General features: G+C 39.5%; 2 protein-coding genes across 2 annotated transcripts; one reads left to right on the forward strand and one right to left on the reverse strand.

The window, feature by feature from the left end:
* Positions 1-2927: 2927 nt before the first annotated feature.
* LOC137292067 (neural cell adhesion molecule L1-like) lies at positions 2928-17493 on the reverse strand. Its single transcript, XM_067823611.1, has 11 exons — positions 17436-17493; positions 12241-12349; positions 10092-10267; positions 8422-8610; positions 7194-7316; positions 6778-6874; positions 6123-6316; positions 5764-5919; positions 4089-4232; positions 3711-3845; positions 2928-3199 (listed from the first exon to the last, which is right to left on the reverse strand). Exons 1-11 carry the CDS (start codon positions 17491-17493, stop codon positions 2928-2930), a joined length of 1653 nt encoding a protein of 550 aa, XP_067679712.1.
* LOC137290906 (HMG domain-containing protein 4-like) lies at positions 16203-27595 on the forward strand. The gene is made up of 10 exons (XM_067822107.1): positions 16203-16261; positions 16545-16603; positions 18052-18109; positions 19624-20767; positions 21145-21275; positions 22185-22266; positions 22900-22964; positions 24038-24250; positions 25377-25469; positions 26081-27595. Exons 3-10 carry the CDS (start codon positions 18080-18082, stop codon positions 26246-26248), a joined length of 1926 nt encoding a protein of 641 aa, XP_067678208.1. The 5' UTR covers positions 16203-16261; positions 16545-16603; positions 18052-18079; the 3' UTR covers positions 26249-27595.
* The last annotated feature ends 210 nt before the right edge of the window (positions 27596-27805 follow it).

Raw genomic sequence — 27805 nt, forward strand, 5'->3', positions numbered from 1 at the left:
TTTGGCATAACGTTAAATCATTGAAAATGGGGTTAATTCCTTGGCCCAAATCGCCTTGTTAACTGACGACCCAAATTAAATGTGCTTACAGATCATTATTTGGTAATTTAACTTTGATCATTTAACTTTGACATAATTAAGCACTAACGCATACAAACTTATCAGACAGGTAAGATAATACAGAGCAAGTCTGACCCAAAGTGAATAGGACAACTATATGGATCATCAAGTTCTTTATTCAGTTGAAGAGTTGTCAAACAAGTGATACAAGAATCTGTGTCTGATTCATCAATTCCTAAACATGCAACTAGGAGAAGCTAGTGGACAAAACATACTGGACAAAAATAGTTAAGAATATACGGAAATTTGGAAATTTGATGATTTATCCATTCATTGACACACTGATTAAATGTCAATCATAAAAATACCACTATCCCTAACTTATTTTGTTCAGTGTAATTATATAAACGGCCTATACATAAAGCTGTGAGACAAGTGTATACCTGTTAAGATATGTTGAGTATTCATCTTTGCAAGCTTGAGTAACATACACCAGCTATAGATCAGGTAGACCCTGTACGTCTACATGGTCTTCGTCATCGATGTGTTCTATCTGCCTGGCTTTTCACTTTATATACTAGTATATCAACGATCTCATTTGTCAGCTTGGTTGGTCTGACATGACCGCTTAACATGGGATAAATATTCGAATCTTCTTCAAGAAAACGATAGAGTTTTTTTAATAGCTTTCCATCAGCAAAATCTACTGACTATTGTCCACAATGAATTAAAGAGATGGCATCAAAGAATCTATTGTATTTTTAGTAGAGGCCAGTAGAGATACACTCTTACTGATGTTGACTTGAAACATGGTCAAATACTGCACAAGAAACTCTGAATGACAGTCGGTAAATGTTCTTTTTGTGCTGCTGCTGCTGCTGCTGCTGATGATGATGATGATGTGGAGGACAGGATGACGTATGACTCACGAATACATGGAATGGGACAAGAATCATGAAGAGACTTTACCACTGGATTCATATATCAATCTCTGTAACTTAAAACAGATTGCCACCTTGTAAAAGAAATAAATGCATGTAGGGAAAGAATTTCCCGGGGGACATTTGAGATATGTTGACCCATATGCCACATTAATCTAAGGACTAAGTGTCTAGCTTACAGCTCCTTCAACAGTCAACTGAATAATCCGTGATTGCATGATGGTTTAGGACATGTTATTTCCGTTTAACGATGGTTCCCTACCACCAATGAAAGTGACAGCTAATATGACCAACAAGCAAACTGTGTGCTTAAGGCGATGAAACAGTTGGCTCTGCTGCAAAGATAAAAGACATAAAATGAAACTGAACTATGAAAACGAACACTTTGTCATGACTGCTACGTGTACTCAATGTGTTAAATGTTCAAGCAATGTTTGTTCTTTTATGGGTGCTTCTCATGTTCGTTGTATTGCTTCCGTCTTTCCTGTTCATCCATCGCCGAATTATTTGTCAAAACACACGGTATCACCTCTAGCTGCACTTTCCTTTGTGTATGGTTTAAACGCCCTAAAATATGTTAGCAATAACATGGAAATAATATCAGCAGATTTGTAAACTATGTATATGATATGGCCAGCCGTTTTGTTCTTCTTGTAACGTTTCTTGTGTTTCAGCTTGTACTTCTCTGGAAATATGTTATCGAAGACGAAATTTGTCAATCTCCTTTTATCAGTTTGGAAGCAAGGACTGTCAGTGGACCCAAAGTCATGTCTACCACTGGAGGCATGCTATTGTCAAGCACCTTACACATTACTTCACTCGTGAGCAACACTCTATCACCAATTTCGTTGAAAAGTGCTCCGCCCTGACACCTGATACGGGCACCTGTCACATGTTAACACCACACATTCGCTGCTGTCACACAGATAAAACCACAGAGGTACAACACAGTTACACATGTGCATATACTAGACATTCCTATACTTGTCTGGAACACATCAGAATACCTGCACATTTTCCAGGAACACATCAGAATACCTGCACATTTTCCAGGAACACATCAGAATACCTGTACATTTTCCAGGAACACATCAGAATACCTGCACATTTTCCAGGAACACATCAGAATACCTGCACATTTTCCAGGAACACATCAGAATACCTGTACATTTTCCAGGAACACATCAGAATACCTGCACATTTTCCAGGAACACATCAGAATACCTGCACATTTTCCAGGAACACATCAGAATACCTGTACATTTTCCAGGAACACATCAGAATACCTGCACATTTTCCAGGAACACATCAGAATACCTGCACATTTTCCAGGAACACATCAGAATACCTGCACAAGTTTCTACGAAGCTGATTCCATGACCAGCTACCAGTCCTGACGAGAGAAGTGTGGAGCGTGATTCTGAGTGACTAGGAGTTCAGATAAATAACGAATGTGAAGGTGATGAATGCTCCCCGTCTAGTTCAAATGAGTAACAAATACGAAGGGTGGTTTTACGTGAGGTACGTTTGTCTCAGGCGCCCGTCTGGTTCACACACGTGTCAGAGTATCGCCTGAATGATGCGCTGTTAGCATCTCGTCTAGTTCATTGAGAAATATGATGTTAGGCTATCTTCTGGAAATGTTGGTATTGGTGTCATGGTGAGAAGAAGAATGGCAAATATGATGGTGGATGAGCTGATGTCAAGTATCCATCTGATGAGTGACAAATATGATGGGAGATGACTGGGCGTCATGGCAAATATAAACGTTCGTTATCCCCAATATGAGTTCATATACTTCTTGTCTGTTTCAGAGGAGTGCCATAGATGATGCTGAAACATATCCTTGTTCATTTGGCCCCAGGTACCCAGTCTGGTTTGGATGGGTGGTAAATATGAAAGCTATAGTAGATATTTCAGTCTGGTTCAGATGAGGGACAAATATGGTGGTGGGTCATCAGCTCCTTCAGATGGTGTCAGATACATGCCCCCTTGACTCACCACAGAAGGGTAATTCCTGGCGTCACTTCCTGATTCAGTATAGTCATATATACTTGTATTATCCCTGTCATCATCCAATACTTCCCAGTCTCTTGGCAGGCACTGAAGATGTATTTGATCGTATGGCGGTGGAGGCGTACCTTGTCTGTACTCGATGTCCGTGTAGACTGGAAGTGAGCTTCTTCTTGTAGAAACATCTAGAATGTAAGGAAAGATTATATAGGGAAAGACTGAGTGAATAACTTGAGTGAATAGACGACGCAAGTAATTTGGTCAAAACTGCAAGTAAATGCGTTTAATTTGAACAGCAGACATTTGGGTAATGAAGCAGAAACTCGTTCACAGATCTGATAGATCCAGCACATCATTACTTTTGTTATTGGGAAAACTCATACATGTATGTTGCAACCTATTTGCACAGCCATGTGACACTAACTTTACCATTCGCTCACATTACTCAACCATTCTAACGTGTTCATGATTGATTGGTTGAATACAATTGATTGACAGATTGAATGATGGCAAACTTAAAGATGTTTATTCACTCAAAATGTAATGAATACACTTGTTCGTATTCTAACATCATTTACATACACTTTCCTAAAAACGTAGTGTCTAGGTGCGGTTGGTGGATTATGCGCTTTTAGCACAATGGAATTAATTCATGTAGATAATCGAAACAGATCATTCTTGCAGTTTCACAGTTACCCGATTTCCAGGTTTTCTTCCATATCCTGCGGATAAATATCGTGAAGATGACAGCCAGGATGACGAGAGATGCGCTACACACTGCCGCAATCAGGATGGTGGTTTTGGATACAGTCACTGGTCCTCTGTTGCCTTCTGACAACAAACAATCACGAAGCCTTGTCCTGAATAGTCTTCATTTCATTTCTGTTTTCTAAATCACAAACCCATGTGAATAACCTACGTTTTCCAGAGTTCATTTATCTAAATTAAGAAGCGGTAAGACCTCTTTCCATAACCATTGGACATTACGTTTAGCGATTCCGACTGTATCAAGAATTTGTTTATGTGTAACAACATTAGTCTTCAGTAGTTAAAGTAAGTAATACTTCTACGTACTTGTTACCTTCAGACAACCATTTCCAAAAACGTATCCGGCACTGTTGCTGACATTGCACTGAAAGCAAACGGCATCGACACTTCGTTTCACCTTCACAATGGTCAGCACGCTCCTGTCCTTACTGAACTGGAACCGCCTGTCTCCTGTAACGTAACAACACACATGTATGACTACCTCACACAGAGTAGGCATAGTTGATCAGTCATCGGCACAAACATTCACACTGGTGAGTTGAGTCCCCGAGCCGTCATGCAAGGAACCTCAGTGATCGTGGGTCCATGCCAACATCCGCCCAGATAAACATTCTTCAACCTCACGCTTATGGAAAATTCAAATACCTAGGAATAAAGGTTCATGTTAAGGCTTTCTTGTCAATGTGATTGCTAAATTGTAGTCTAATTACAAAATAATCCGAATGACCCGGGTAACCCGCAACCAGCAGCGTTCTACTATGCGCTTATGTACATCAGTACCCGCGAAGATCCGGTTTTACCTCGAAACACAACAGAGGGAGGACAAGCGACAAACGGGATCATGGAGCCAGACTCCCTGTCTTGGTTGACACATGTTATCGTATCTCAACTGCGTTGATCGATGCTCATGCTATTGATCATTGGATTATCAAGTCAAGATTCGAATATCTACAACCAGACGCCATGAAGCTGGAATTTTGCTGAGTGCTGCGTAAAACAACAAACAAAGCGTGTAAATCAAGCTTGTCAGCATTATGTGAGGTGGAGTCACTCATACAGCTTGTATTTTGATCCATGTGGCTTTAGACAGTGAACTAAGAAGCTACAGTAACTATATAGGTTTCTGCTTCACAGAATATGTAATAGCATTGGACCAGTCATCAGATCAAGACTTTGTTGCTATATGTTGTACAAGCCGCACACGACATGATCCAAGCATTATGACAATGATCTGTAAATAATATTACGAACATATAGCCAAGTGGCTGAAATTATGAACATCCATCTATGCAATGAAGACACATGCAGCAGCCAGGTCAGCGAGTCTAACCTTCCGATCGAGTTAATCGTCTCACAAACAGAAGACCATTCCTAAAACAGATCTTCACAGATGAGCCATCCAGTAATATATACAATGCAAACCGACACAAAGTTATTAAGATTAGGTTTAAGACAATACCTTTTAGTTGTGTACTGTGCACAGAACATCTTGACATCAAAGGAAAACAAAAACACACAACAAGACATAGTTTAGGTTTAAGCCGCACTCAGCAACATTCCTGGTATATGGTGGCGGTCTGTTTCAAATCGAGTCTGGACCAGCCAGACCAGTGATCAACAGCATAAGCATCGATCTGCGCAATTGGGAACCGATGACATGTGTCAGCTAAGTCAACCAACCTGACTTGAAACGCGTGGCATTTCCAAACAAAATGAAATGTTTAATCTATTTTTCCAGCTCATGTTCAGACTTACGTATTTAGACTTTAGTCTAAGCAAACATACAACGACTTCATAAATTTGCTTATCACACGTGCATTTCGTCAAAGGTTTGCACGTGAGCTTACAATTTAGCATTGACACTGCTAACTGTTGTTTAATATACTAAAATGTTTTTGATTAAACAAAAGCAGAAAATTGACAAATTTATCAGTGTCATCTGTTTTAATTTTCAATATGCATGACCAAGTGAACTGCTTACCTATGTTTGCAGGGTTGATTTCATTACCATTCTTGTACCAGGTAGGAAACCCTGCCTGAGATTCTCCCCCAACTGAGTCTGTTTTGCAACACAAATGAGCTACTCTTCCCTCAGGAACAGTAATATCTATAAGCGGCTTCACCCAAACAGGTTTGGCTGCAATTACAAAAAACGTAATTTCAACAAAATAAGATCCTCGGACCACGCACGGGGCAAACCGCCCAATCTTAAGTCTAACAAAATGATGACGTTTTTCCGAAAAGGGATTGTGTGTTATGGACTCCTTCCTAAACGTTGTGATTATACAGCTTTTTGTGAAAATAATATTGAATAAAGAAGAGATAGAAAATGTCTCCTACATGCGACCGTTACGTCGACGAATGCATCGTCGGTAACGCCGTTAGTACCGCTACAGATGTAGCGTCCCCCGTCGTCTATAGCCAGGTTCCTTATCCTGAGTCTCCGACCGAAGGAACCATGGACGAGTTCAAACTTCCCACTGTGGGGAAGGGTTGTACCGTTTATATACTTCCACGTCGTTACAGGCGTTGGACTGGAAATAAGAATAATTAAATGTTAACTCTTTAACTAAAACAAAATCACTCTGCATATTTATTCACAGTTATCTTGCAGCCTTAACATAGTATTGAACAGAGGCATCTGCCATATACACGACTAAATTGTATCTGTTACATATGTTGTTGAAGCGGTATATCTTACAAACATTGGTATGGTGGTGTCTATGACACAGGTTGCTATAGTGGTAACCGTAACGTGTATTGCTAAAGTATATCTGTTACGTGTATTGCTAAAGTGGTATCTCTTACCAACATTGTTAAAATGGTATCTGTTACACATGTTATAAAAGTGGTAACAGTTGCATGCATTGGTTAAGTGGTATTTGTCACTCACAAAGGTACACAGGTGTCTGTAATACACAAAGATATTGATATCTAGGTCACACCCTTTGTCACAAATGCATGTTCAGAACGCCCATGTACTATTATTACGTACTGTCCACTGAATACACATTCGAGGTCGGCTGTTTGGTGCAGCAGGAACCTGGACTGTACTGTCTGGAACCTGATTCGAGAAGGATGTGCAGGTGGAACTGTGGATCAGGTCATGAACAAAGAATTTATAGAGAATCTGCAATAATGTTATTAAGAGCAACAAAAATAACGTGCATATCTATACTGGTACATTATTACTCTATCAATTACTCTATTATTCCCATACCGCGTTAACAAAGCTGGAATAATACTAATGGCGGCGTAAAGACACTTCTTTGTCTTATTCACTCAAAACGAATGGATGGTGTAATCATACGTATCTGAAACCGATCCAAACCATAGAATAACAGTAACATGCTTATGTGTGGTCATCTACGTGGGTGATATATTAACACACACAGCTACTAGTATACTTACCGGTGACCTTCGTGATGGTCACTTCATACTTCTTCCCAAGCAGGAGTTGGTTGGATGTGGTCACCCCGCACTGGTAGGTTGTGGAGCCGTCTGAGGCGCTTGTGTATATGAAGTGTAAGGTACCTTTTGTAATTGAAAGACGAGGTTGAAAGATACATGGTGCTTGCGGTGGAACAATTCGGTGACAGATTTTGTTACTGAATTATTCGTAGATCAAATATAGAGCTATCTGTCTTATATCCAACTATCTGTAGAAATGCCCTTGTTTGTCACAGCCCCGTTCCAAGGTGTGTTTCTACATAAATAACACAGATCCCAAGGAACCGGAAACACGGAGAAGAAATAAGAAACGATTTCGCTATAAACTTCGGACATGGGGGAAATGGAAATGTATGACACAGAGAAGAAACGTTGGAGGTAAAGAAACAGAAAACACAGAGAGAAACCACATACAAAGAAATGCAGTAAGAGGTGAGGAAACGAAGATGATTTAAAGGACATTCCACAAAATATGAACGTAGACCTCAAGGTAAAGAGATACAATACAGCAAAGAAAGGTAGAATTGTTAGGGTATATGCCTTTGGTGAAGCCATCTCTGGCTGGCTAAATGTATTTGCCTTAGAGGCTTGACGTATTTGTGTGAGAATATGATCATATCTGGTCACTGGCGAATATGGCAGCTACATATGTAATTATTTATTCTAAGGGACGTTGTTCACTTTGACAACGGTCTAAGGGAAGTAACTCTAGGACAACTACATTGATAGAAAATTCATTTGGCCATGGTCTAAGGGAAACAACTCTGAGACATATGCATCGATGGAAATCCTGACCATTGATTGGCTGGAAAGTGTCCCCTACATGTTTGCTTTTCGAAGAATAAATTAGTGATCACTTCTCTTGACATTTTCCTCCTATATTCCAGGGCGGGTCACATTTGATTGTCGAAAGTTTAGATTGTCCTATGGTTTATGTAGATTTCAGGTGAACTAATGGTATGTGTGTACTATAACCGATCTAAATTCTGTTGTGCCGTGCTATTTACATGACTTTATCGAATCAGTCTTGTTGTGTTTGTGTTGTTGGTGCCAGGTGTTCACAGAAAACATGTGGCTATCACATAGATCACACTCACAATGTGTCTGTGACAATACAAGATCGTACAATACTTCCACCATTTAAAGAACATTACAGATTGTGAGAAATTATACATGAAATGACTTTCACCTTTTTTGTCAATATGCAGTCTTCCTTGGTATCTGGAAATGTCTACCCGTGCCAGAGCAGGTTCGTATCTATACCATGTTACCTTAGACTTCAGACACTCAGGTGGACAATCACATTCTAATGCCAGATGCTGGTATTCCTGACGTACGAACCGAGAGTTGATAGACTTCTTCCATGCCTTACACTGGCCTGGAAAGGGAACGTGTCATTAATCTCTCTAAACAATCTAAACTAAGAAAAGTAAACAAAATCCCATGCTTACACGGGGCCTCATGGTCTCCTAAAATGAACGAGTGATATGTTTATCGTGACAATATGTAAATAAGCATGTAATTAGATAGTACAATTTGCATAACATAGAAGTCGCATACAGTTTGCATAACATGCAACTCGCATACAGTTTGCATAACATACAACTCGCATACAGTTTGCATACAGTTTGCATGACATACAACTCGCATACAGTTTGCATAACATAAAACTCGCATACAGTTTGCATAACATAGAACTCGCATACAGTTTGCATAACATAGAACTCGCATACAGTTTGCATACAGTTTGCATGACATACAACTCGCATACAGTTTGCATAACATAAAACTCGCATACAGTTTGCATAACATAGAACTCGCATACAGTTTGCATAACATAGAACTCGCATACAGTTTGCATACAGTTTGCATGACATAGAACTCGCATACAGTTTGCATAACACACAACTCGCATACAGTTTGCATTACATAGAACTCGCATACAGTTTGCATGACATAGAACTCGCATACAGTTTGCATAACATAGAACTCGCATACAGTTTGCATAACATACAACTCGCATACAGTTCGCATAACATACAACTCGCATACAGTTTGCATAACATACAACTCGCATACAGTTTGCATGACATAGAACTCCATTAGATCAAGTGATACAACGATATACATTGTATAATTAAAATACTATTCCAATACAACGGTAAACAACTACATGTCAACGAAGTAGAAAGAAGAAGAAAACGTAAAAGAAACAAAAAACTTGTTTCGTCTAATGCTATGTCATGGCATATTACGTCTAGATCTAATACACCAATTTTTTTATCTTAAAACTGATACCAAATACACGCGACAGGCTATGTCTACTTTGGGTGGCCTGGCGGTTAAAGCGTTCGCTTGTCACAACGAAGACCCGTATTCGATTCCCAACATGGGCACAACGTATGAAGCCTGTAGTTGATGTCCCTTGTCCTGATTTTGCTGGAAAACTGATAAAAGCATCGTAAAACCAAACTCACTCACTCACTCACTCACTCACTAAGTCTACTTTTGGCATCAGTGCAGTCCGCCCATAGCACCTTTGTCTGAAGATATGGCAATCTAGTTTTAATAAAATTTCATCCTTTATGCTGAAGTTCTTTTTCGGCGAAACAAGACTGACCGTGAACTGCTAAAAACGTAAGCGAAGCCCCCGAATATAACACCGAACTACAAATGCGCCTGCAGTATGGTTCTTACCACTCGCAGGCGTTAGATTAACCTAATGGTTAAAGCGTTCGCTCATCACGCCTAAGACACTGGTTCTACTCCCCACATGGATACAGCTTGTGAAGCACTTTTCGAGTGTCCCCCGCAGTCATATTACTGGGATAATGCTTAATACTATAGTCACTCACTTACTGTAAATGTTCAAGGTGATGGGTTGGGATGTGGCAACTGCAATTACTCCATAGGTATCTTCATTTTCTGCCACACACTGGTAGTCTCCCTTGTGCTGAGATGACACGTTTGTCAGAGTGAGGTCGCCACTATCAGAACACCCGGGTATTCTTCTTCCATCGCGCTTCCACCAGTAACTGTGACATAACAGAATGTGTCGCAGTTTAACTACATGTAAGATGCTTCACTCACGCCTACTGACAGCGCCCAGCCCTTTAAATAGAGTCAGTAGAGGTACGAACGTTTAAAGTCTCTTGGATGGCGCGGTCCATGTTCCAACCATGGTAGATGCGCTGTGCGCTACCTCTGCGGGGTCAGTCTCTCGGGCACCGTTCATAATTAATGGCTGGGGTGGTGATGATGATGTTTATGAAGTTGCAAGTACAATGTGAATGACACCCCCTAAAATTAATGTGCAAAGTAAGCATGTCATGTATAAAAAACCCTCCAGAATATGTATACAGAATTGACTGATAGTTCAACATATAAAAGTATCTGAAATTCATGCACCATTTCAGTTGTTATTGTTTTCAGTAGTATTCATTCAATAAATGGGTGAGTGAGTTTAGTTTTACACCTCAAAGTCTTTGTAACCTCAGAATGCGTGCAATCAAATGAATTAAATTAATATCACTTTGTCTTGTATATGTAGGTTTTCAGTTGTTCGTCTTAAATAAACTCACGTTTATGACCTGATATCTACACGGTGTATTCGGTAAATAAATATTCATGCATAATCATTAAAACCTAAGCTAAAAATGGGGCCCTTCGACCATTACGCATGAGCGCGCTATTTGAGAAGATGAAAATATCATTCGTTTTGTTACTATCACACCTTACCTGGTAACAAGGCACATTCAAATGAGAACATGGTAACTTCATACTTATAATTGTTTTATGGCTGAAAGAATACTCCCAAGTCCTTTAACCCGTGTTTTCTCACTTACGCATTTCTGTCAGATTGTAAACCCACCATCATTTAAGTAGGCACTACATTGTCAGTTTAAAAGATACTGACGTAATTCTTTTTGCATTTAGTTGGGGAAATCTTGTATGTTATGAATCTGCCCTTATACCTTTACCGGTAGCCTTCGCTGCATATATAGAATGTTATGTCTACTGTCTAGCGGCATCGTGCCAAAACGTAAATAACATTCATCAATAACCTGTCAAAAACAGCATTCAAATAGAAAACATCGACTACAAAAAGCGTATTTAAAGATGTTCAGTTCTGCCTACCACGTGTTGGCAGGGACAGAATTCAGCAGCGGCACTATTCAGACTCCGTATTCACGTTGGTAGAACCCAGTCATCACGACTGACAATCTTTCTTCTAGGCTCTACACAACACGCAATAACTGAACACGCGTGAGGACTTGTAATTCACGGAGTGACCTTCAAGTCAAGGTCTTGTGGTAGCCATGGATATCTTAATCATCTACAGAAAATGCTTCTGTTTAGACAGAATGAGACAGAATATAAAGCTCAGCGCGTTTTAACTGTGCAGCTGAGTGAATGCCGTCCTACCGTGTGCAATAAAAAACCTCTGAATCTGACACCTTTAAAACTGACGGGCAAGAGAAAGTATCCATATATGATTGATGGTGGTCAAAATAAAACAAACAGGATTTGATTATTTGATTTTGAATTATAAGGTACATTTATCATAGGGCCGGAAATATACAATGTTTAGAAGACTGCTTTAGCCAAATAATGTTTTCATGACGTTTGTAAGGTTTTGGCCAAAGCCAGTTTTGAGTAAGTGAATATGGTTTTAGGCCGCTTTTATCAATATTCCAGCAACATCACGGCGGGGTACACCAGAACCTCACTTGAAACATTGTACCCATGTGGGGAATCGAACCTGGGTCTTCGGCTTAAGAAGCAAACGCTTTAACCAGTAGGCTTACCCACCGTCCCTCAATTTTGAGGATTTAGTGCATACTTATGGACAAAATATTTGATTTTTGATCAGGTATATTAGCTTGGTTAACACGGTTTATGTAAGTAACGTATATTTATTTATTTATTTATTTATTTCAGTGTGGCATTGTACAAAGGTGAGAGAGTGTTAGTGAGCCTTTCTGTCAAAACAACATGTGTCACCAACCTTGGTGCAGGATGTCCCGTGGCTCGGCACTTCAACGTCACGTTGCTGGTTTCTGCCACAGAGAGTGTTTTACTTTCTACAGGTTCCAGGAACGCCGGGGGTGCACCATCTGTGGGGAGCAAACATATATCTGATATCAGTAACCTGGCAATATCCACGGTTTACATCATCAAGAAATACTAATGAGGCCAACCTGTTCTGTCAACAAACTTCAGTATTATGTAACTGGTACTAAAGTAGTTATGAAAATCAAAGCCGAATATTGAGTGAATGAGAGTGTGTGGTTTTACACCACTTTTAAGAATATTCGAGCATTATCTCGGTTGAGGACAACTGAAATGTCCTTCACACGCTGTACCCATGTGGGGAAGCGAACTCAGATCTTCGGCGTAACGATCGAATGCTTTAACCACTATAGAAAATGTAAATGTCACTTTAAAGTGAAAAGTAAGCCAAATAAAGTGAAATTAAGATTGCGAATCCTCATTTTTAACCTTGCCAACTGAACATTTAAATCTCAGAATTGTATTCAACTTAGGACAAAAGTTGTTTAACAAACGATCGTAGATTCAAATCGCCATTATTGAATTGTATTACTATAGGTTAAGCACAGTAGTTGGAACATCGAGCAAATGCACGTGCGGTACGTGATGAGCGCTAACTTGAGCCAACCATACCTGTTTTCGGTGTTTCATTTAATGGGCATACCCTCTTTCAAACCAAACAAATGGGACCATTTTGAAACTTCAGTCGTATGTTAAAAAATTTTATTTTAAATTGAACAAAATTCTGAATAAGACAAAATGATAAGGATGTCAGCTTCTTCATTTTGCCTTATTCCTGAATAACAACTTCTACGTGCCTCTCAAGAACCTAAAATATTCTGAGATTTATGTGATCAGTTGTTAAGGAAAAATTATGAGGATTCGCAATCTTAATTTCACTTTATTCGATTTACGTTTTGGTTTAAAGTGAAATTCATCGGTGCGTTTTCACTACAGACTGTTGGTTGCAAACCGCTCCGCCTGATCTTGAGATACGGTTAATACACGTCACACAGAATTCGCATTACTTTCACTTTCCTGGTTGGAAGGGCTTGGTTTTTTACATGAAAAAAAGGTTGCAAATGAGTCTGTTCAACTCATTACTGGAGCAAAACCAAGTTACATGGTGAACGAGTAACTTTTGCTTTACGCCGCATCGTTAAGTTTGCTGCAATTAGCGTTGATTGCAAACTGTATGTATCATTCGTTGACCATAGTTTACAGGGGTGTAGGGGGGGATGGGATTGTCTTAGCTTTTGCTTAAATTATTTATGTACAACTTATATAGGCTGCCTACGTGTATGCTACACTAAATGATGGTGTGGTATATACATAATGTTTGTGTGTGTGCGTGTGCGTGTGCGTGTGCGTGTGCGTGTAATCGCTTGGTTGCAAGAATAAACAAGTCTGTAAACCATGACCAGTGTGTTACCGGTAATCTTCTTTTTACATGTACTTAAGTTACCAGTGTGCATGAACAGCCACTGAAATTCAATAAACCAAATGCATTGTTCTTTGACGCAATGTTACTATAGCAGATTTTGTTTTAATACATCTCTACTGTACTCTTCCTGATTCAGACCCGTGAAGGTCCCGGGGTAGAATAGGCCTTCAGCAACCCATGCTTGCCATAAAAGGCGACTCAGCTTGTCGTAAGAGGCGACTAACGGGATCGGGTGGTCAGGCTCGCTGACTTGGTTGACACATGTCATCGGTTCCCAATTGTGCAGATCGATGCTCATGTTGTTGATCACTGGATTGTCTGGTCCAAACTCGATTATTTGCAGACCGCCGCCATATAGCTGTAATATTGCTGAGTGCGGCGTAAAACTAAACTCACTCACTCACTCTTCCTGATTCACCACTATTATATTGTTCCAGCTCTTTAAAAGACTCAGTGGCATTATGACAATTCATTATCTTCACAAACTGAGATATCGTCAAGAGCTTTTAGCCAGCAAATGTCTTTGAAAGTAAACCACGTGAAGCCTTATATACTGCAGTAAGTACACAAATCCATCCCTCACTATACTGTGACTCGCTAGTCTTCAGCAGACCGTGTCGCGGTATACAGTAGACGATACGTTGAGCTGGGGTCCAACCAGTGGACAGATAATCGACCAGGACATATACCCGCAGTACGAGCCTACTTTGTCACTTAGTCCGCTTAACATGGGATGGTTGCATTATAACAACGACTTCGAAAAGACATCACGACCTGTACGTCAGATCTTGAAATATGACATCTCATAACAACATTCACGCACATAAAACACAATTTAAGAAAAACAAACCCCAAACCTATCCCACTCCTTTTGCTTACCTTGACAAGAACAGAGCGTCAAAAACATAACCAGAGACCATGTCCCCTCCATGTCGAATACGCCTGAACTTGATCGTACGCATATCACTGTCTTTGAAGGAGAGTAAACTGACTCAAATATCCGTGAACCTTTGATGACTGCATGGCTGGAAGACAACCCCTGTATAACCTTTAACCTTCAGTTTCCACCCGAGGGAACTCTACACCTGCCTGGCTCTATGCTGAAGGGTTACCGTACAGTAAAGTAGGAGGTGAAAGAAGCCGTGCTGAATGGGGTAACGTACAAATGAGATGTTAAGGTTGGCAGATAGTTGCAAGGGTGTGTTATTGTATAGAATGACGTGATATTTGGGATACATTGTCCATGATGCTATGTTCTATTATGAACACGGGGGCAGAACATCTTATTTACCCTTTTTGTGGATGAGGGTAAGAGGGGATGCACAATTAAAATAACGTGTACAGGTGTCTGTCACAGGGACCTACATATATTGCTTCTAAGAGAAAACAATCTTAAAAGAACTGTTAAACTACATCAAAACTTCAACCGTCTCGTTCTCTCTCTCTCTCTCTCTCTCTCTCTCTCTCTCTCTCTCTCTCTCTCACACACACACACACAAACATATGTAGCAGTTAAATAAACAAAATAAGTTGGTGTAAAACTTTAAAATCGTTAAGGTCTATGTATTTTAAATATGAACTATTTCAAAGCTGCAGACAACTGTCATTTTGTCTTTATATCGTCTCTAATCGCACTTATTGCTTAATATACAAGAACTATTTCTATTCCCTTTATTCATTTTAAAGAAGAAAAGACAGAGTTTGAGGGGTTCAAGAGTAGAAAATTATTGTTTGGTTGTTGTATATAGTTGTTTGCCAAAGTAGCTCAGCTAGAGTAATTCAAATTGCGGCATAACACAACACGTTCGCGTTTACGCCAACTGCTTCAGATACCAGTATATACATCCATTTTGCCATTCCCTTTGATACGGGCCATTTCGGGGACTGTCAGTCATTGCTCTTCAGTGATAAACTGAGCATGATTAGTGTGCCATTTTGTATTGTTGTCCCTTAAACACAGCTAAACAAACGGGCATAGCTGTATAGTTATTCAATGTTGTGTGGTAGTACAAGGGCGAATCTCCCTCTCCCCTGATTTTTTCCCCAAAGGGAAGCATTACAAACGGATTTGGAGAAGAAGTGTGCATGTTGTTATGACATCAAATTTGCAGACTGAAGTGTCTCTCCGTAATCAGTGTGACTAATTACTTAAACAATGTGACTGACATTCACAGATTTGAATCGGTTATTTTCTTGTATATTTTAGTTGTTTTCCGGTTTTGTTTGTTTGTTGTTTTTTTAAAGGAATTACTTATGAACCTCTGTGTTTGGGTATTTGAGTTAAGGATGGTTTTCCTCCACTAACAACAAATACTTATTCATGATCAAATGCTTGTGTTTTTTTGTAAATTTTCTTACACGGAATAAATTTAATTGACGCAAATATATTTCACCAGGCAAATATCCAGATGTCGAGCGCAAATGTTTCAAACGCAGAATGACAGAATCTCGGTCTGCGGAGCGTCATTCACTGCGGAGCATGTCAACAGGAAGTAGTTAATGTTGGCGGCTTGGGGGAAATCGAGAAGGCTTTGTAAGTCACAGAAATAATTGAATCTTTCATTTTGTTCAGAATTAAGGTTAGGTTTGGTAAAACGTGAGGTACTTTCGAACTACATACGGGGTTCATTTTGGACAAGTCAGACATGTATGGCTGTGACCAATCGCTTGCGTGTCGAATGTGTTTTTCGTGTCAATGGTGCAGAACTTTTATGAATGCTTCGATTTCTTGTGTTTTAAGAATGCACAGCGAAAATGTCAGAGTGAACGACTGACAGCTGACACTAAACTACCACACGGACTGTATTGTTTTACAGATCGTAAAAAGATGGTTGATCGAAATAGCCTGTGAGAGTGGATCAAGAATCGGACTAGAGTAAGCTGCGCTTGTAAATATGAAGACGAACCCTTAGCCTCTGCTTAATATATAATTTTGATCGTAACAAAAAAAAACCCATTCAAATTGGAAAGGAACCCCGGGGAGACCAGAGATTAAACTTGCTTCATTTAGCGCCTTAGAATTGCAGGAAGGGCAATTCTACAGGGAAAATAATAACGGTTCACGGACTGTGTGACAAGTTAGTGTAAAGTAACCTTAGTAAACCAACCCTTTACCTGTATTTATTATTTGCCTGTGTTAGCTACAACTGTCAACAAGAATTTATAATGAACCAGGATAAATTTCACTACATTCATCTTGCACCAGTGCAGCTCAATTTTCTTTCACATCAAGTGTTGGTAAAACACAGTATTTTCTTTGAAAGGCATTTTGGAAGATAGTAATTGCAGTAATGATAACTTTTATGGATAAGAAAGTTCTTCCATGTTGTACATGCAACATTTCGATACATATTCATAGATGCTTGACAACAAACAGAATCTGGATGGAAAGGTCAACACTCACCAAATGAAAGACATTTGTGTCCATAAAACTTGTCTTTAAAATGCATAGACAAGGCATGTTTCTTGTCCAGTTTAATAAATCAGGAGGTAGACTTATGTGAAGTGTTCAAAATCTTTAGTTTTGAATGGATGGTAGAAATTGAATTGAGCAACTACAGTTAGATGGGATATAAGGAATCTACAGGATCTCAAGACTTGTGCGTAAAGGGTTAGATTTACAGCTTAATAGTAAGCGATAGATGGAAGGGAAGGTATTGTAGTACAGACTGTGTTGAAAAACTGTCAAACAACACATTTTAACTTACCATGTTTACTGGTGCAGCTTGTAGCATTATCTAGTTCAAACTGACATGTGATTTTCATTTCACATCCTTAAAGTCACTTGTACATGTTGTAGGGTAAGATTTGGTTTAAGCGATCCCTAAATATGCCCATAGTCCTTAGATCTCTTTTCAGAGGAAGCGCCCTTTTACCATCATTAGGTTTACGTACCTCTCACATGCTAGCTAAGGGTTGTAATCCCTTGCTGATCAAAAACATATGCTTCTTATTGTTAGCTGAGAATGGTATGGTATGGGTTAGCTATTTAATCCAGTGTGTTTATGGTTTTGTGGATGGCCAGTATGCATAAAGGCCAGCAGTGTATGCCAGTCACTTTGTAAGCGAGCATCATGCATTTGTGATAGCGCCCAAAGTAAAGTATCGCCTACTTGGATTAGTCACTCACCATTTTTATTTTAAAGGATCTGGCTCTTGTGTATTCAACTAAAACACTGATTGGGTGTGGATTATGTTTTGGAAAACAACCAGTGAGTGTGTTAGCAGGATCATGTTGATATGAATTCACAGGATATATTGAAGTAACGTTGTGATTATTGTTGTATGTCCTTTTTCATGTTCAGGACAAATTTTGCCTTTCAGGGTCGACAAGAAGAATACACCCACCAAAATGGCTGAGTCAGGTGACAGACAAGGCAGGGTGAGTCTTGTACAGCTGCAAATCAGAAACAGTCCTGAGACTATTTCATTTGAAATGGTTTGTACAGTGGAAGCTGTCTTACTCGGACCCTAAGTAACTTGGTTTTCTATATAATTCGGACCAAATTGTTGGTCCCGGCAGAAGTTAAGTAAGTTATTATTACATAGAGGCTAACTGATTCGGACTTCATGTAACTCGGATTTCGTACTGAAATCTCTGTCTTTCAAGGTAATTTACTATGAAAACATCGCTAATTAACTCGGTCTAGCGGGACTGACTGAGGCGGAAGTGCTTTGTGGTCAACGGATTATCAGGTGTGATGATAACCAATTAACAAAAAGAAATTAACAAAGCAGTTCAGCAAGGTGACATGACTCACACAGTGACAAATTGATGGTATACGACTTGGTTATAAAAAGACAATACTCCAGTAATTTCTCACCAGTTACAAAATGGCTTAACCACCACCGAAGCGGAGACGTTCAAATGCAGCCCTACCCTGAGGGACTATTTCGGCAAGTAAAATATGTAGTCAAACCATTAAATAAATAAATTAATCTATACATTACATGGTTACTTGTTCATTTATTCATTTATTCATTTGGTTGTGTCTTTCATCATAGAAGTACTGTGCATGCGTATCTCCTGGTCAAGGGAGCTAACTCTTGACTCTCTCGGTCCAATTCAGACTCCTCGTAATTCGGACACAAAAGTCGGTCCCACTCGAGTCCGAATTAGCTTCCACTGTATATGCTATGATAACTACTAACATGATTATCCGTTATTCAAAGTCAACACCTACCAGTTTGAACATGTTCTTATGCAAGTTAAAGAATAAATGGATTGCCACTGGATTGGAAATATTCTTGCTATCCAAAACTTGTGTTTGATTTATGTATACTTGCTCAAGAGTCATATGTTTGATACCAAATCTCTGTGTGGTATACTTGAGTTAAAAAGGTCAAATACTGATATATAATTTCCCAATTCATTTTGAAATATACCACTACGAAGTGGTTTAGTGTCTTTCCTAGTTCTAGAGTTAATTTGTATAACCATGTCAGCTTAACTAAGGTAATAAGAGGGATTTAGTTGTCTAGTTGCTTCTTTTGAGCAGTATAGTTATAACCAGTCATGCTTATTATGCCAGTAGGGTGACCTGGTCAAGAAATGGTCAAGATGCATAGCATTCTACTGTCATTACTTTAAATTGTATCTGTCATCATGATCCTGCAAAGTAATTTTCTTTCTATGACTGTCATAAGTCCATGTTGTAGTATGGGAGTTAGATCATCTTAGTGTGAAGGTAACTTTGTTTAACTGGGCCCAGGGTATTTAATGTCATAGGGATTGTCAACATTATTCATCAGTAAGAAGAGTTAAATTGTATTTACTTTGTAGGCAGCAGATCCTTTATGGATATTGAATGGGCAGGTGTCTCTGGGGTCATATTTTTTCAAAACTGTTTGTATCTTGTTGTTATGTTGTTACTTATGTTGCTACTTGATCTATAGGTGAGGAAGAAATCTGCTAAAGTCTTGGAGATGGAGGAGTTTGAAGAAGCAGAGAAGAAACAGTTCACTAAGAAGGGATCAGTGGATGTTTCCAAGGCAGTGAAGTCACCAACAACACCAGCTGTACCTACAGCACCAATTCTGCCAGCTACTCCCAGTCCAACTGCCCCACCACCTGCAAAGAAGCTAAAAATGAAGTCAGAAAAAGTAGAGGTTTCTCCTATAGCTAAACAACTTCCTGTTACACCACCACAGGTTAAAAGCAGTTCGCAGGCTGCAAAAGCTGGTCAGACACCTAGCAGTGTCATAAAGTTCCTGTTGAGCTCACCAGCTATTCCCACTACTCCATCTGTCAGCACTAAAGCTGTGACAAAGACTTCACCCAATTCTGAACTCAGCCCTGGACAGCTAAGTCCAAATGTGAAGAAAACACTGAAAGCCAAAGTAAAGCTTGAACCAGGTGGAATCTTAATGGAAGATGATGAAGAAGATATGATTCTGTCAGAACCTGTGCCAGAGACTGTTAAACAGGAAGTGGAGATTAAACCTAAATTACTTCTAACACCTAAACCACAAATTTCAACAGCTGTTCCAATTGTTAGTCCCCCTACTGCATCATCCAAGCCAATAGATGCAGCAGGGAGCATGGACAGTTTGAAAATGAAGCTTCTTCTGTCACCAAGGGAAAAAAAGCCAAAGGCGTCTTTTGAGCAAATGCTGGAATCAGGTAATCAAGCCACAGCATTAGCATTAGCAAAATCGGTTAAGAAGAAGAAAAAGAAAACAGTTGATGCCAATGCTGTTCCTAAAGAACCATCAACTCCCAAACCTGTAGTTCCACCTGAGAGTCCGAGTGCATCTGATGCTATGCCCAATCTTGCTGCTCTGGTTACGTCCGGTAAAAAGAAACATTCAGTTAAGAAGAAGGTAAAGCCTGCTGTGACCCCTGGACCAGCCACCCCCAGCATGGACACAAATCTGGGTGCTGCTTTTAACTCCAGCAAGTTGAGTGACAGTCCAATAGATGTGGAGTATGAACCAAATCTGGTCATCGCTGACGATGGAGATAAAGTCAAATCAAAGAAGAAACTGAGTGGAAGTGGCAGCAAGGCCAAGAAGAAGCATGGTCAAGAAACGGGTAGTGGTATGTAGTTTGAATTTGTGTTGCTCTTGTATCACATGCACAGCTTCCCAACGTTTCCATTGGGATGTTGGAGTATAATAGGTCCACGCGAACCCATGGCAGTTGTAAGAGGCATCTTGTAGCAGTGGTAGTCAGACTTGATTTGTCAGACTTGGTGACTTGATGGTAATGTTGAGCGTTTAGGTCTGTGTGTCCTTGAGGTTTATGGGTTAAAGTTAATTAATCAGTCAGTCTCTTATGTTTCAGCACAAGGGTGAAAATGATAAGGGCCTCTTGATTAGAATTAACCCATTTTTGTTCTAACAACTAGATATGTGCCCCCATGATAGTGTTGGAAATAGAAGGGTTTTAAAGGTTTTGCTTATCATGTGATGCAGAAAGTTCTCATCCGGCTCCGCCTGAAGGTGACATAGCTGCACTTGCTGCCAAGGTGAAGGTTGGAGACAAGAAGAGTGGAAAGAAGAAAGAGAAAGAGAAGGAGAAAGAAGAATCTGACCTGCTTAGTAAGGTGAGACACGACGTCAATGTTTGTTCCACTATCCATGTATGATTGTAACACCATTAGTCACCCAATAATATCCCAGGTGATATGAATGGGTGAGAATGTTTATTACACCAAAGATGAAAATGGACAGCAAGGACTGACAATGTGCACATGTGGCAGTTTCAGATGCCTGCAAGTTTTATCCCTTTTGTCACACTGCAAACCTATTGTGAGTCACTGAGTATGATTTTACACTGCTTTCACCACTATTCCAGGGACATCACTGGGGGACACCGGAAATAAGCTTCACGCATTTTGTCCATGTGTGATGTGCAAATACTTTAACTGCTAGGCTACTCTACCAGTACCATCCCTCATGGGTTTAGTCCTGTTTTTTTCAAGCACAAAGCCCACAATCATGAATTTCACCAAAGTAGTAAATGTCTGAGACCTGCATTAACTTCCTGCAACATAAAGATATCACCATGACAGATATGCTTTTTGCATAGCCTGACTAGGGCAAGGTCATTGAGAGGCATACAATCTCACTAAATGTGAAACACTTATTACTGTGACCACTGGTGAGTAAGGCAGTCCAATCATGGTCAGTAATGGTTCCCAGCATATGTTTGTCATATAATGCAAGTTATTGGACTGCGTAGTCAGATTCAATGTTGAGGCTTGTTGCTCATGAAATCAATCACTGAAATGTCTGGTGTCAACACAGTTATTGTTGAGGCTGCTGTTACATAGATAGGATGTTGTGGAGTGACTTCATACAACAAAGTGATGGCATTTTAAGGAATATCTTTCTAATCTGTTTCATCAACACTTAGTAAACATTATTATGTGGACATGTGTAAGTCTTGTGTATTGCAGTGACCTAACACCATGGCCAGTGAATCTCAAGCTGATCACTCTTGTTTGTTGCAGAAACGGAAACGTCCACCCACAGCCTACACTCTTTACTGTAATGCTCATCGGGCTAAACTAGTCGCTGAAAACCCAGGCATAGGTAAGTTGTGCCACATATGTCATATTTGGGATTTCACTTTGTACTTTTTTGGTTGAGTCCCATCTGGGATTCAAACCCACACCCTCAGAGTCAGGCACCTAATCGCCAGCACACAAAGTCAGCCACCTAGCCCACACAGCCACTGCGACTTCCACAAAAATGGAAGTCGGACAACTGGTAGTCTAGACTGTGCACTTTGTCACAGTTTGTGTACCCGTCTGATAAGTGAAAAATTGGCACGGCTCCCATGGCTGCAAGCTATGTTTACACAATGCCATTTTAGAAAGTGGTCAAATGCAACATATGTCATATTAGTAGTATTTGTAGTAGTGATGTTTGTTGGGTTTCTTCCAACACAGTGTTTCCGCCCAAGAATGATTACCATCTTGAAATACAAGATTGCACTGTCTAGGATGATAAGATAATTCAGCATTCTAATAACATTGTGTATACTAGACTGATGTTTGTGCTATCTATCAGTGTGCATCTTGAACATGTTAATTTTTTGTTACTTGAATTATTTGAAGTAAGGGGCCATCTGTGTGTGAAATATTCAATGGTTTGTTAGGGCCTGTCAACTTCAATGTGTACTTACCGATTGTTGTCTTATTCTAAGTTTGTTTTTTTTGCCAGATTTTGCTCAGATTAGCCGGCGTCTTGGAGAAATGTGGCAGACATTAACAAAGAAAGAAAAATGGGTATGGTATTTTGCATTATATATTTGTTTTAATGGTTTTGAAACTTAAAATTATGCTTTCCATGCAACATCATGGTATTGTAGGCACTCCTTTAGGAATAAAAACTGTCATTGTGAGTTTAGTTTTAACACTATGGAAAACATGCAGAGAAAACAAATGCCAAAGAAACGTCATTAGACGGTGACATTTTTGTCATGGTAAATGATATATCAGTTTCAACTATGGCCTCCATTGTTATCATTTGAGTGGGTGAGTGTAGTTTTACGCCACACTCCGCAATATTTCAGTTATATGGCCTATACGATGGTCTGTGAATAATCAAGTCTGGACCAGACAATGCAGTGATTAACAGCAAGAGCATCACAATTGGGGACTGATAACGTGTCATCCAAGGCCTCTTATGACAAGCCTAGACGCCTTTATGTACGAAAAAGGCTTTTTATGTGTCAAATCATGGGTTCCAGCGAAACACAATTTCTTAGTTTACCATTTTTCTGACAAGGATGTTTCCAACTTGTTTTTTCTTATTTCTGTGAAACAAGTTTTACAAGGAGATGTTAATGCTAATAGTGAGTTCATAGGCTCATCAAAGGCCATGACCTGATGCCCATGTTTAGTTAACAAACAATATGTGTAAACTCAGGGCATTGAACATATGGTCACCTCCTCTTTGACTCTACTATTACCTATGTCATGTTTGGGATTTCACTTGCTTCGTAGGGTAACAGTGTGAATTTAGTACTCACATACCATCTGGGGTTTGAACCCCATTCTCAGAGGTTGGCGCCTTATTGCCAGCACACAAAGTCAGTGACTTAATACCCAGATAGGACTTCACCCCATTTAGTATAAGAAGGTAACTTTCCTGAGAAAGTGTAATCCCAAAGATAACATATGCAGTATTACATTTCACCACATTCTAAAAGGCCTTGCCTATTCATGTCTCTATGTATCCAGTTTCAGATGATATTAAATCAAACGACATGTTTTGGACCTTAGAGATTTCTACTCGTCTATTTTTAAGGGTTTGTTTTCTGCTTAATACAGTTTAACTGTTTTTCTCTCTCCTGTAGTGTTGGAAAAGGAAAGCCAAGAAGATGGCTGGGAAGGGCTCCACCCTCATCAGCACAGGGAAGGGTAACAAGCCCAAACCTGCAGTCTCCACACCTCCTGCCCCAGCCACACCCACTGTACCTACCTTGCCTGTTGCTAAGCCCATGGTACCACACCAGGGGGCACGCATAGCCAAGGCTTCAGGGGAGGAGTCTGCACTCAGTCCCATCAAGGTGTGTAATCCATGTAAAATCACCGGGGTGGAAATATCCCATCCCTTGTACCATGTCCCAGTCCAGTGTTTATTTGTCATTCATGCTGATATGTATATCACGCTTTACCAGCATCCACTTGACTTTCCATTGTTGATTATATTGTTTCTAAAACTGAACGAGAAAATTGGCTGGTATAGTGGAAAAATTATCTGGAAAAGAGGTTTTACATGTGCAACTGTACTGGTGAACACAAGCCATATGAAAGTTATTTCCACCCCTAAAATCAGACTCAGCTATATTACGTGTCTCTAGTTTGCTCTGTTTGGATGCACGCTGCTTCTTTGTGTGCATGTTAGGTATTCGGATACACTGCTGCTTAGTTTCTGAAAATATGTTTTGATGGAAATATATGACTACATCTAAACTGTAAAGGTTACAGTAGTGGTGGGAGATCCCATTTACAGGTGTAAACAGAAAGGTTGGCTGGAAGGGTACATCACTTTTCAGGAACAAGGAGATGTAGAAGTCAGTAGGCAGGAATATTGGGACTTTTGTTTTAGATTTTAGTACAGTGGAAGCTGTCAAAACCAGCATCTGTCCAATCCAGCAAGTTGTTAACAGTTGTATAAATTCTTAGTCCTGTCCCTGGCTCATACTTTTATCATCAGCACTACAATCCGGCACATTGTCTTAACCAGATTGTTTCTTCAGTCCAAATGAGTGCCAGTTTACACAGCTTCCACTCTTAATTCATTTGCCTTGTTAAAAACATGCTATAAGTTGAATAAAATGTGTTAATGTTAAAATCGTGCTTGTTTGGTAACATGAGAACAGCTGGTCCAGCTTTGGTATCAATACTATATCACGTTTTGCATCTACCCAACACTGACTGAAATACAATTTTTATGAGATTTTGGAAATGAAAGCAGAGAAAGTGATGATAATGTTCATTTGTCTGGTTGTCAACAGTTGTCTCCCTTTGTCATATAACACGCTTGAAAGTGTGTCACTGTTTAAGGTAAGATTTGAGTTTGATCAATGTCATTATGTGTATATTTGTAGCACATGTGAGCAGTGTGTTCACATTCTGTAACCTTGTAACATTGGTAACACTACTGAAACAGTGAACATTTCCTTGTATTAGGGTTTTGGAACAGAACCTGTTGATGTGGCGGCCCATCTGAAGCTTCTCGGGGAGTCTCTAAGTATCATTGGGATGAGACTGCAGGAACACAAGGTCAGGAGTAGAGCTGTAACGATACATCAAACTAGCAGTGCATTGCAATTGTTGAGTCTCTGATAACAATTAATTGATTGTAGAAATGAAAAACTATAGATGCATCGATGTATGTGTGACTATAAACATTTTAGTAATTAACTTCTGTTGATAAATGCGAAGAGCAAAATAAAGAATGACTGGATGGAGACTTGCAGCTTCATTGAGTTTATGTTTAACCAAGTTCACCTTTCACTTGATTTGGGTGTCAAGTTTCTTCTCAGCTTTTAAGGAGGCTGACGCTGCTTTAGCTTGTTTTTTTTTTCATGGGCACTATACATTTATTTGGGAAATGACTTCAAATGAGACAAGTCAGTGAGAGAAAACAAACTATTCCAATAGTATTGCAATAGTTCATCCCAGTAGTATGTTGCAATCGACTATCATTATTGCAATAGTTTTTACCCCCTTGATAGTCACACCCAGTTACTAGTATACTACGTTTGCAGTCACCTACTTGCTTCTTGAGTGAATGAGTACAAGTCATAGTTTCTGATGATGTTGTGATTTTGTTAGGGCTCTAACGATGTCTAGTTTAGCTTTCTGGTAATGTTATTCATCTCATCTTTCAGGGCCTGATAGCGGTGCAGGGTAGTATGTCCGTGCTTCTAGACTCACTTCTGTGTTCATTTGGGCCTCTCATGTGTCTCACGCAGCAGGTGCCAGAACTCAATGGCTGCTCACGATCCACACATGGCAAAACACTTGATAACATTGCTTATGTGATGCCAGGACTATGATCACCAGTGACTTGTATCAGTGAACAGTGGTAGCAGACTTGTTTTATTGCACAGTGATGACAGACTTGTATCAGTACATTTCACTTCAGTTTACAGAAATCTGTAGTAAATTCGACGCTTCCTTTAGCTACAGATGTGTGTTCATGTTTGGAATGTCTAGATGGTGAAGGTAGGACCATGCTTTGCAATCAAGATCTGTCAATTCATTAGGAGATCAAACAAATAAGTGAAACACAGAATGCCAGTTTAAGACACTGTGATGATAAGTGGATGACTATGGTGTGTCTGTCCTGCTAAGATCATTGCATATATGTACATCTGATTCATTTTTGCGTTTTATGTGTCCATGGTTTGAAAAAATGGAACTCACGCTGAAAATCCTGTAGCTGCTTTGAAATTAGAAGAAAATGCAATTTGGTCACTTTTTTGTTCTTGTATGTTGAATGTTTGCCTTTAAAACGATTACCTTTATGAAAAAAAGTGCTACAGATATTTTTTTTTTTTTAAAATGTGTCCTCACTTAGGCCAGACCAATTTTGTTTCCTGTTTAATGGATTTGATTATGTGAAAATCTAAGGGCAGGCGGGAAATAAAATAAAAATAAAATTTCCAGTCCAAGTAATATTCCTTCTAAATACTCCAAGTATTCTACTGTTGGCAACTTTTGAATTAAATATGGGTGAAAAAAAAACAACCTAAAAATATTTTCTTGTGAGTTTAAACTTTTAGCCAGTATAAACATTAGGATTATGATTTTTGAGAGGGAAAAATTATAAGTATTCATTTTCTTATTCTTGACAAAATACGGCAGATGGATCCATAAAACGAGAAATAAATTTGGTCTTGCCTTAGTATGCCCTGCAAGAAAGTAGAAACTGTATGTAAAATAATCAAGTTAGATCACTGAGATACAGATATCAAAACTCACTATGGTTTGTGTTACGGAATGGCTGTTAGAGCAGTGTTATTGAGTAGGTCACTGATGTCAGCATCCAAAGCCCAGTTCCACTGAGCAGTCTTCGTGCTAGGGTGATTATATTTCTAGGGTCCAGGGTGCCGCTTTACAAAACAGCCTTAGCCCTAACACTACCTTAAGTCTATGTTGAGGCATGGTGACCTTACTGCTAAGATCACTATGTACAACAGCACCCAGGAAATGGATTTTCAAAGCTGTCTTAGCGCTAACTGTTTAACTTAGGAATCATCACAGTGATTGGATCTCTTAGTGGAACAGGGCCCAGGGTTAGATGATTGTTGCATCAAAGTGTGCTAGTTGTTGATCAAAAATGTCCATCATATTGTTGTCATTATTTATCATTATAAATTAAACATCCTCATTCTCTTCAATGATGCATTTTATTTTATTAGCACAATAATAATTGTGCATAGGTGTTATCCTTCAGTCAGGACTGACATTAAATATACTGAGGGGAAAAAAATAAGGGATCAAATGAAAGCACAGACGTTTGCTTACTTTTTTTTCTAGGTATCTTCCAAAGCTATTTCCATACAAAGCTTGTGAAGAAACCTTGGAAAAGAAACAAAGGAACCCTTGTC

Source organism: Haliotis asinina, chromosome 7, assembly GCF_037392515.1.
Source record: "Haliotis asinina isolate JCU_RB_2024 chromosome 7, JCU_Hal_asi_v2, whole genome shotgun sequence".
NCBI lineage: Eukaryota > Metazoa > Mollusca > Gastropoda > Lepetellida > Haliotidae > Haliotis > Haliotis asinina.

What these genes read in the sequence shown, in the direction of transcription:
- LOC137290906 (XM_067822107.1), top strand. Translation starts at nt 18,080, where the DNA reads ATGGCTGAGTCAGGTGACAGACAAGGCAGG. An exon ending in CAGGTGACAGACAAGGCAGG is followed by an intron (nt 18,110 to 19,623) that starts GTGAGTCTTGTA and finishes CTTGATCTATAG; the next exon opens with GTGAGGAAGAAATCTGCTAA. An exon ending in TGAGACTGCAGGAACACAAG is followed by an intron (nt 25,470 to 26,080) that starts GTCAGGAGTAGA and finishes CTCATCTTTCAG; the next exon opens with GGCCTGATAGCGGTGCAGGG.
- LOC137292067 (XM_067823611.1), bottom strand. Translation starts at nt 17,493, where the DNA reads ATGAAAATCACATGTCAGTTTGAACTAGATAATGCTACAAGCTGCACC. An exon ending in GACCATCACGAAGGTCACCG is followed by an intron (nt 6,875 to 7,193) that starts GTAAGTATACTA and finishes CCTGATCCACAG; the next exon opens with TTCCACCTGCACATCCTTCT. An exon ending in TGGTTGTCTGAAGGTAACAA is followed by an intron (nt 3,846 to 4,088) that starts GTACGTAGAAGT and finishes GTTTGTTGTCAG; the next exon opens with AAGGCAACAGAGGACCAGTG.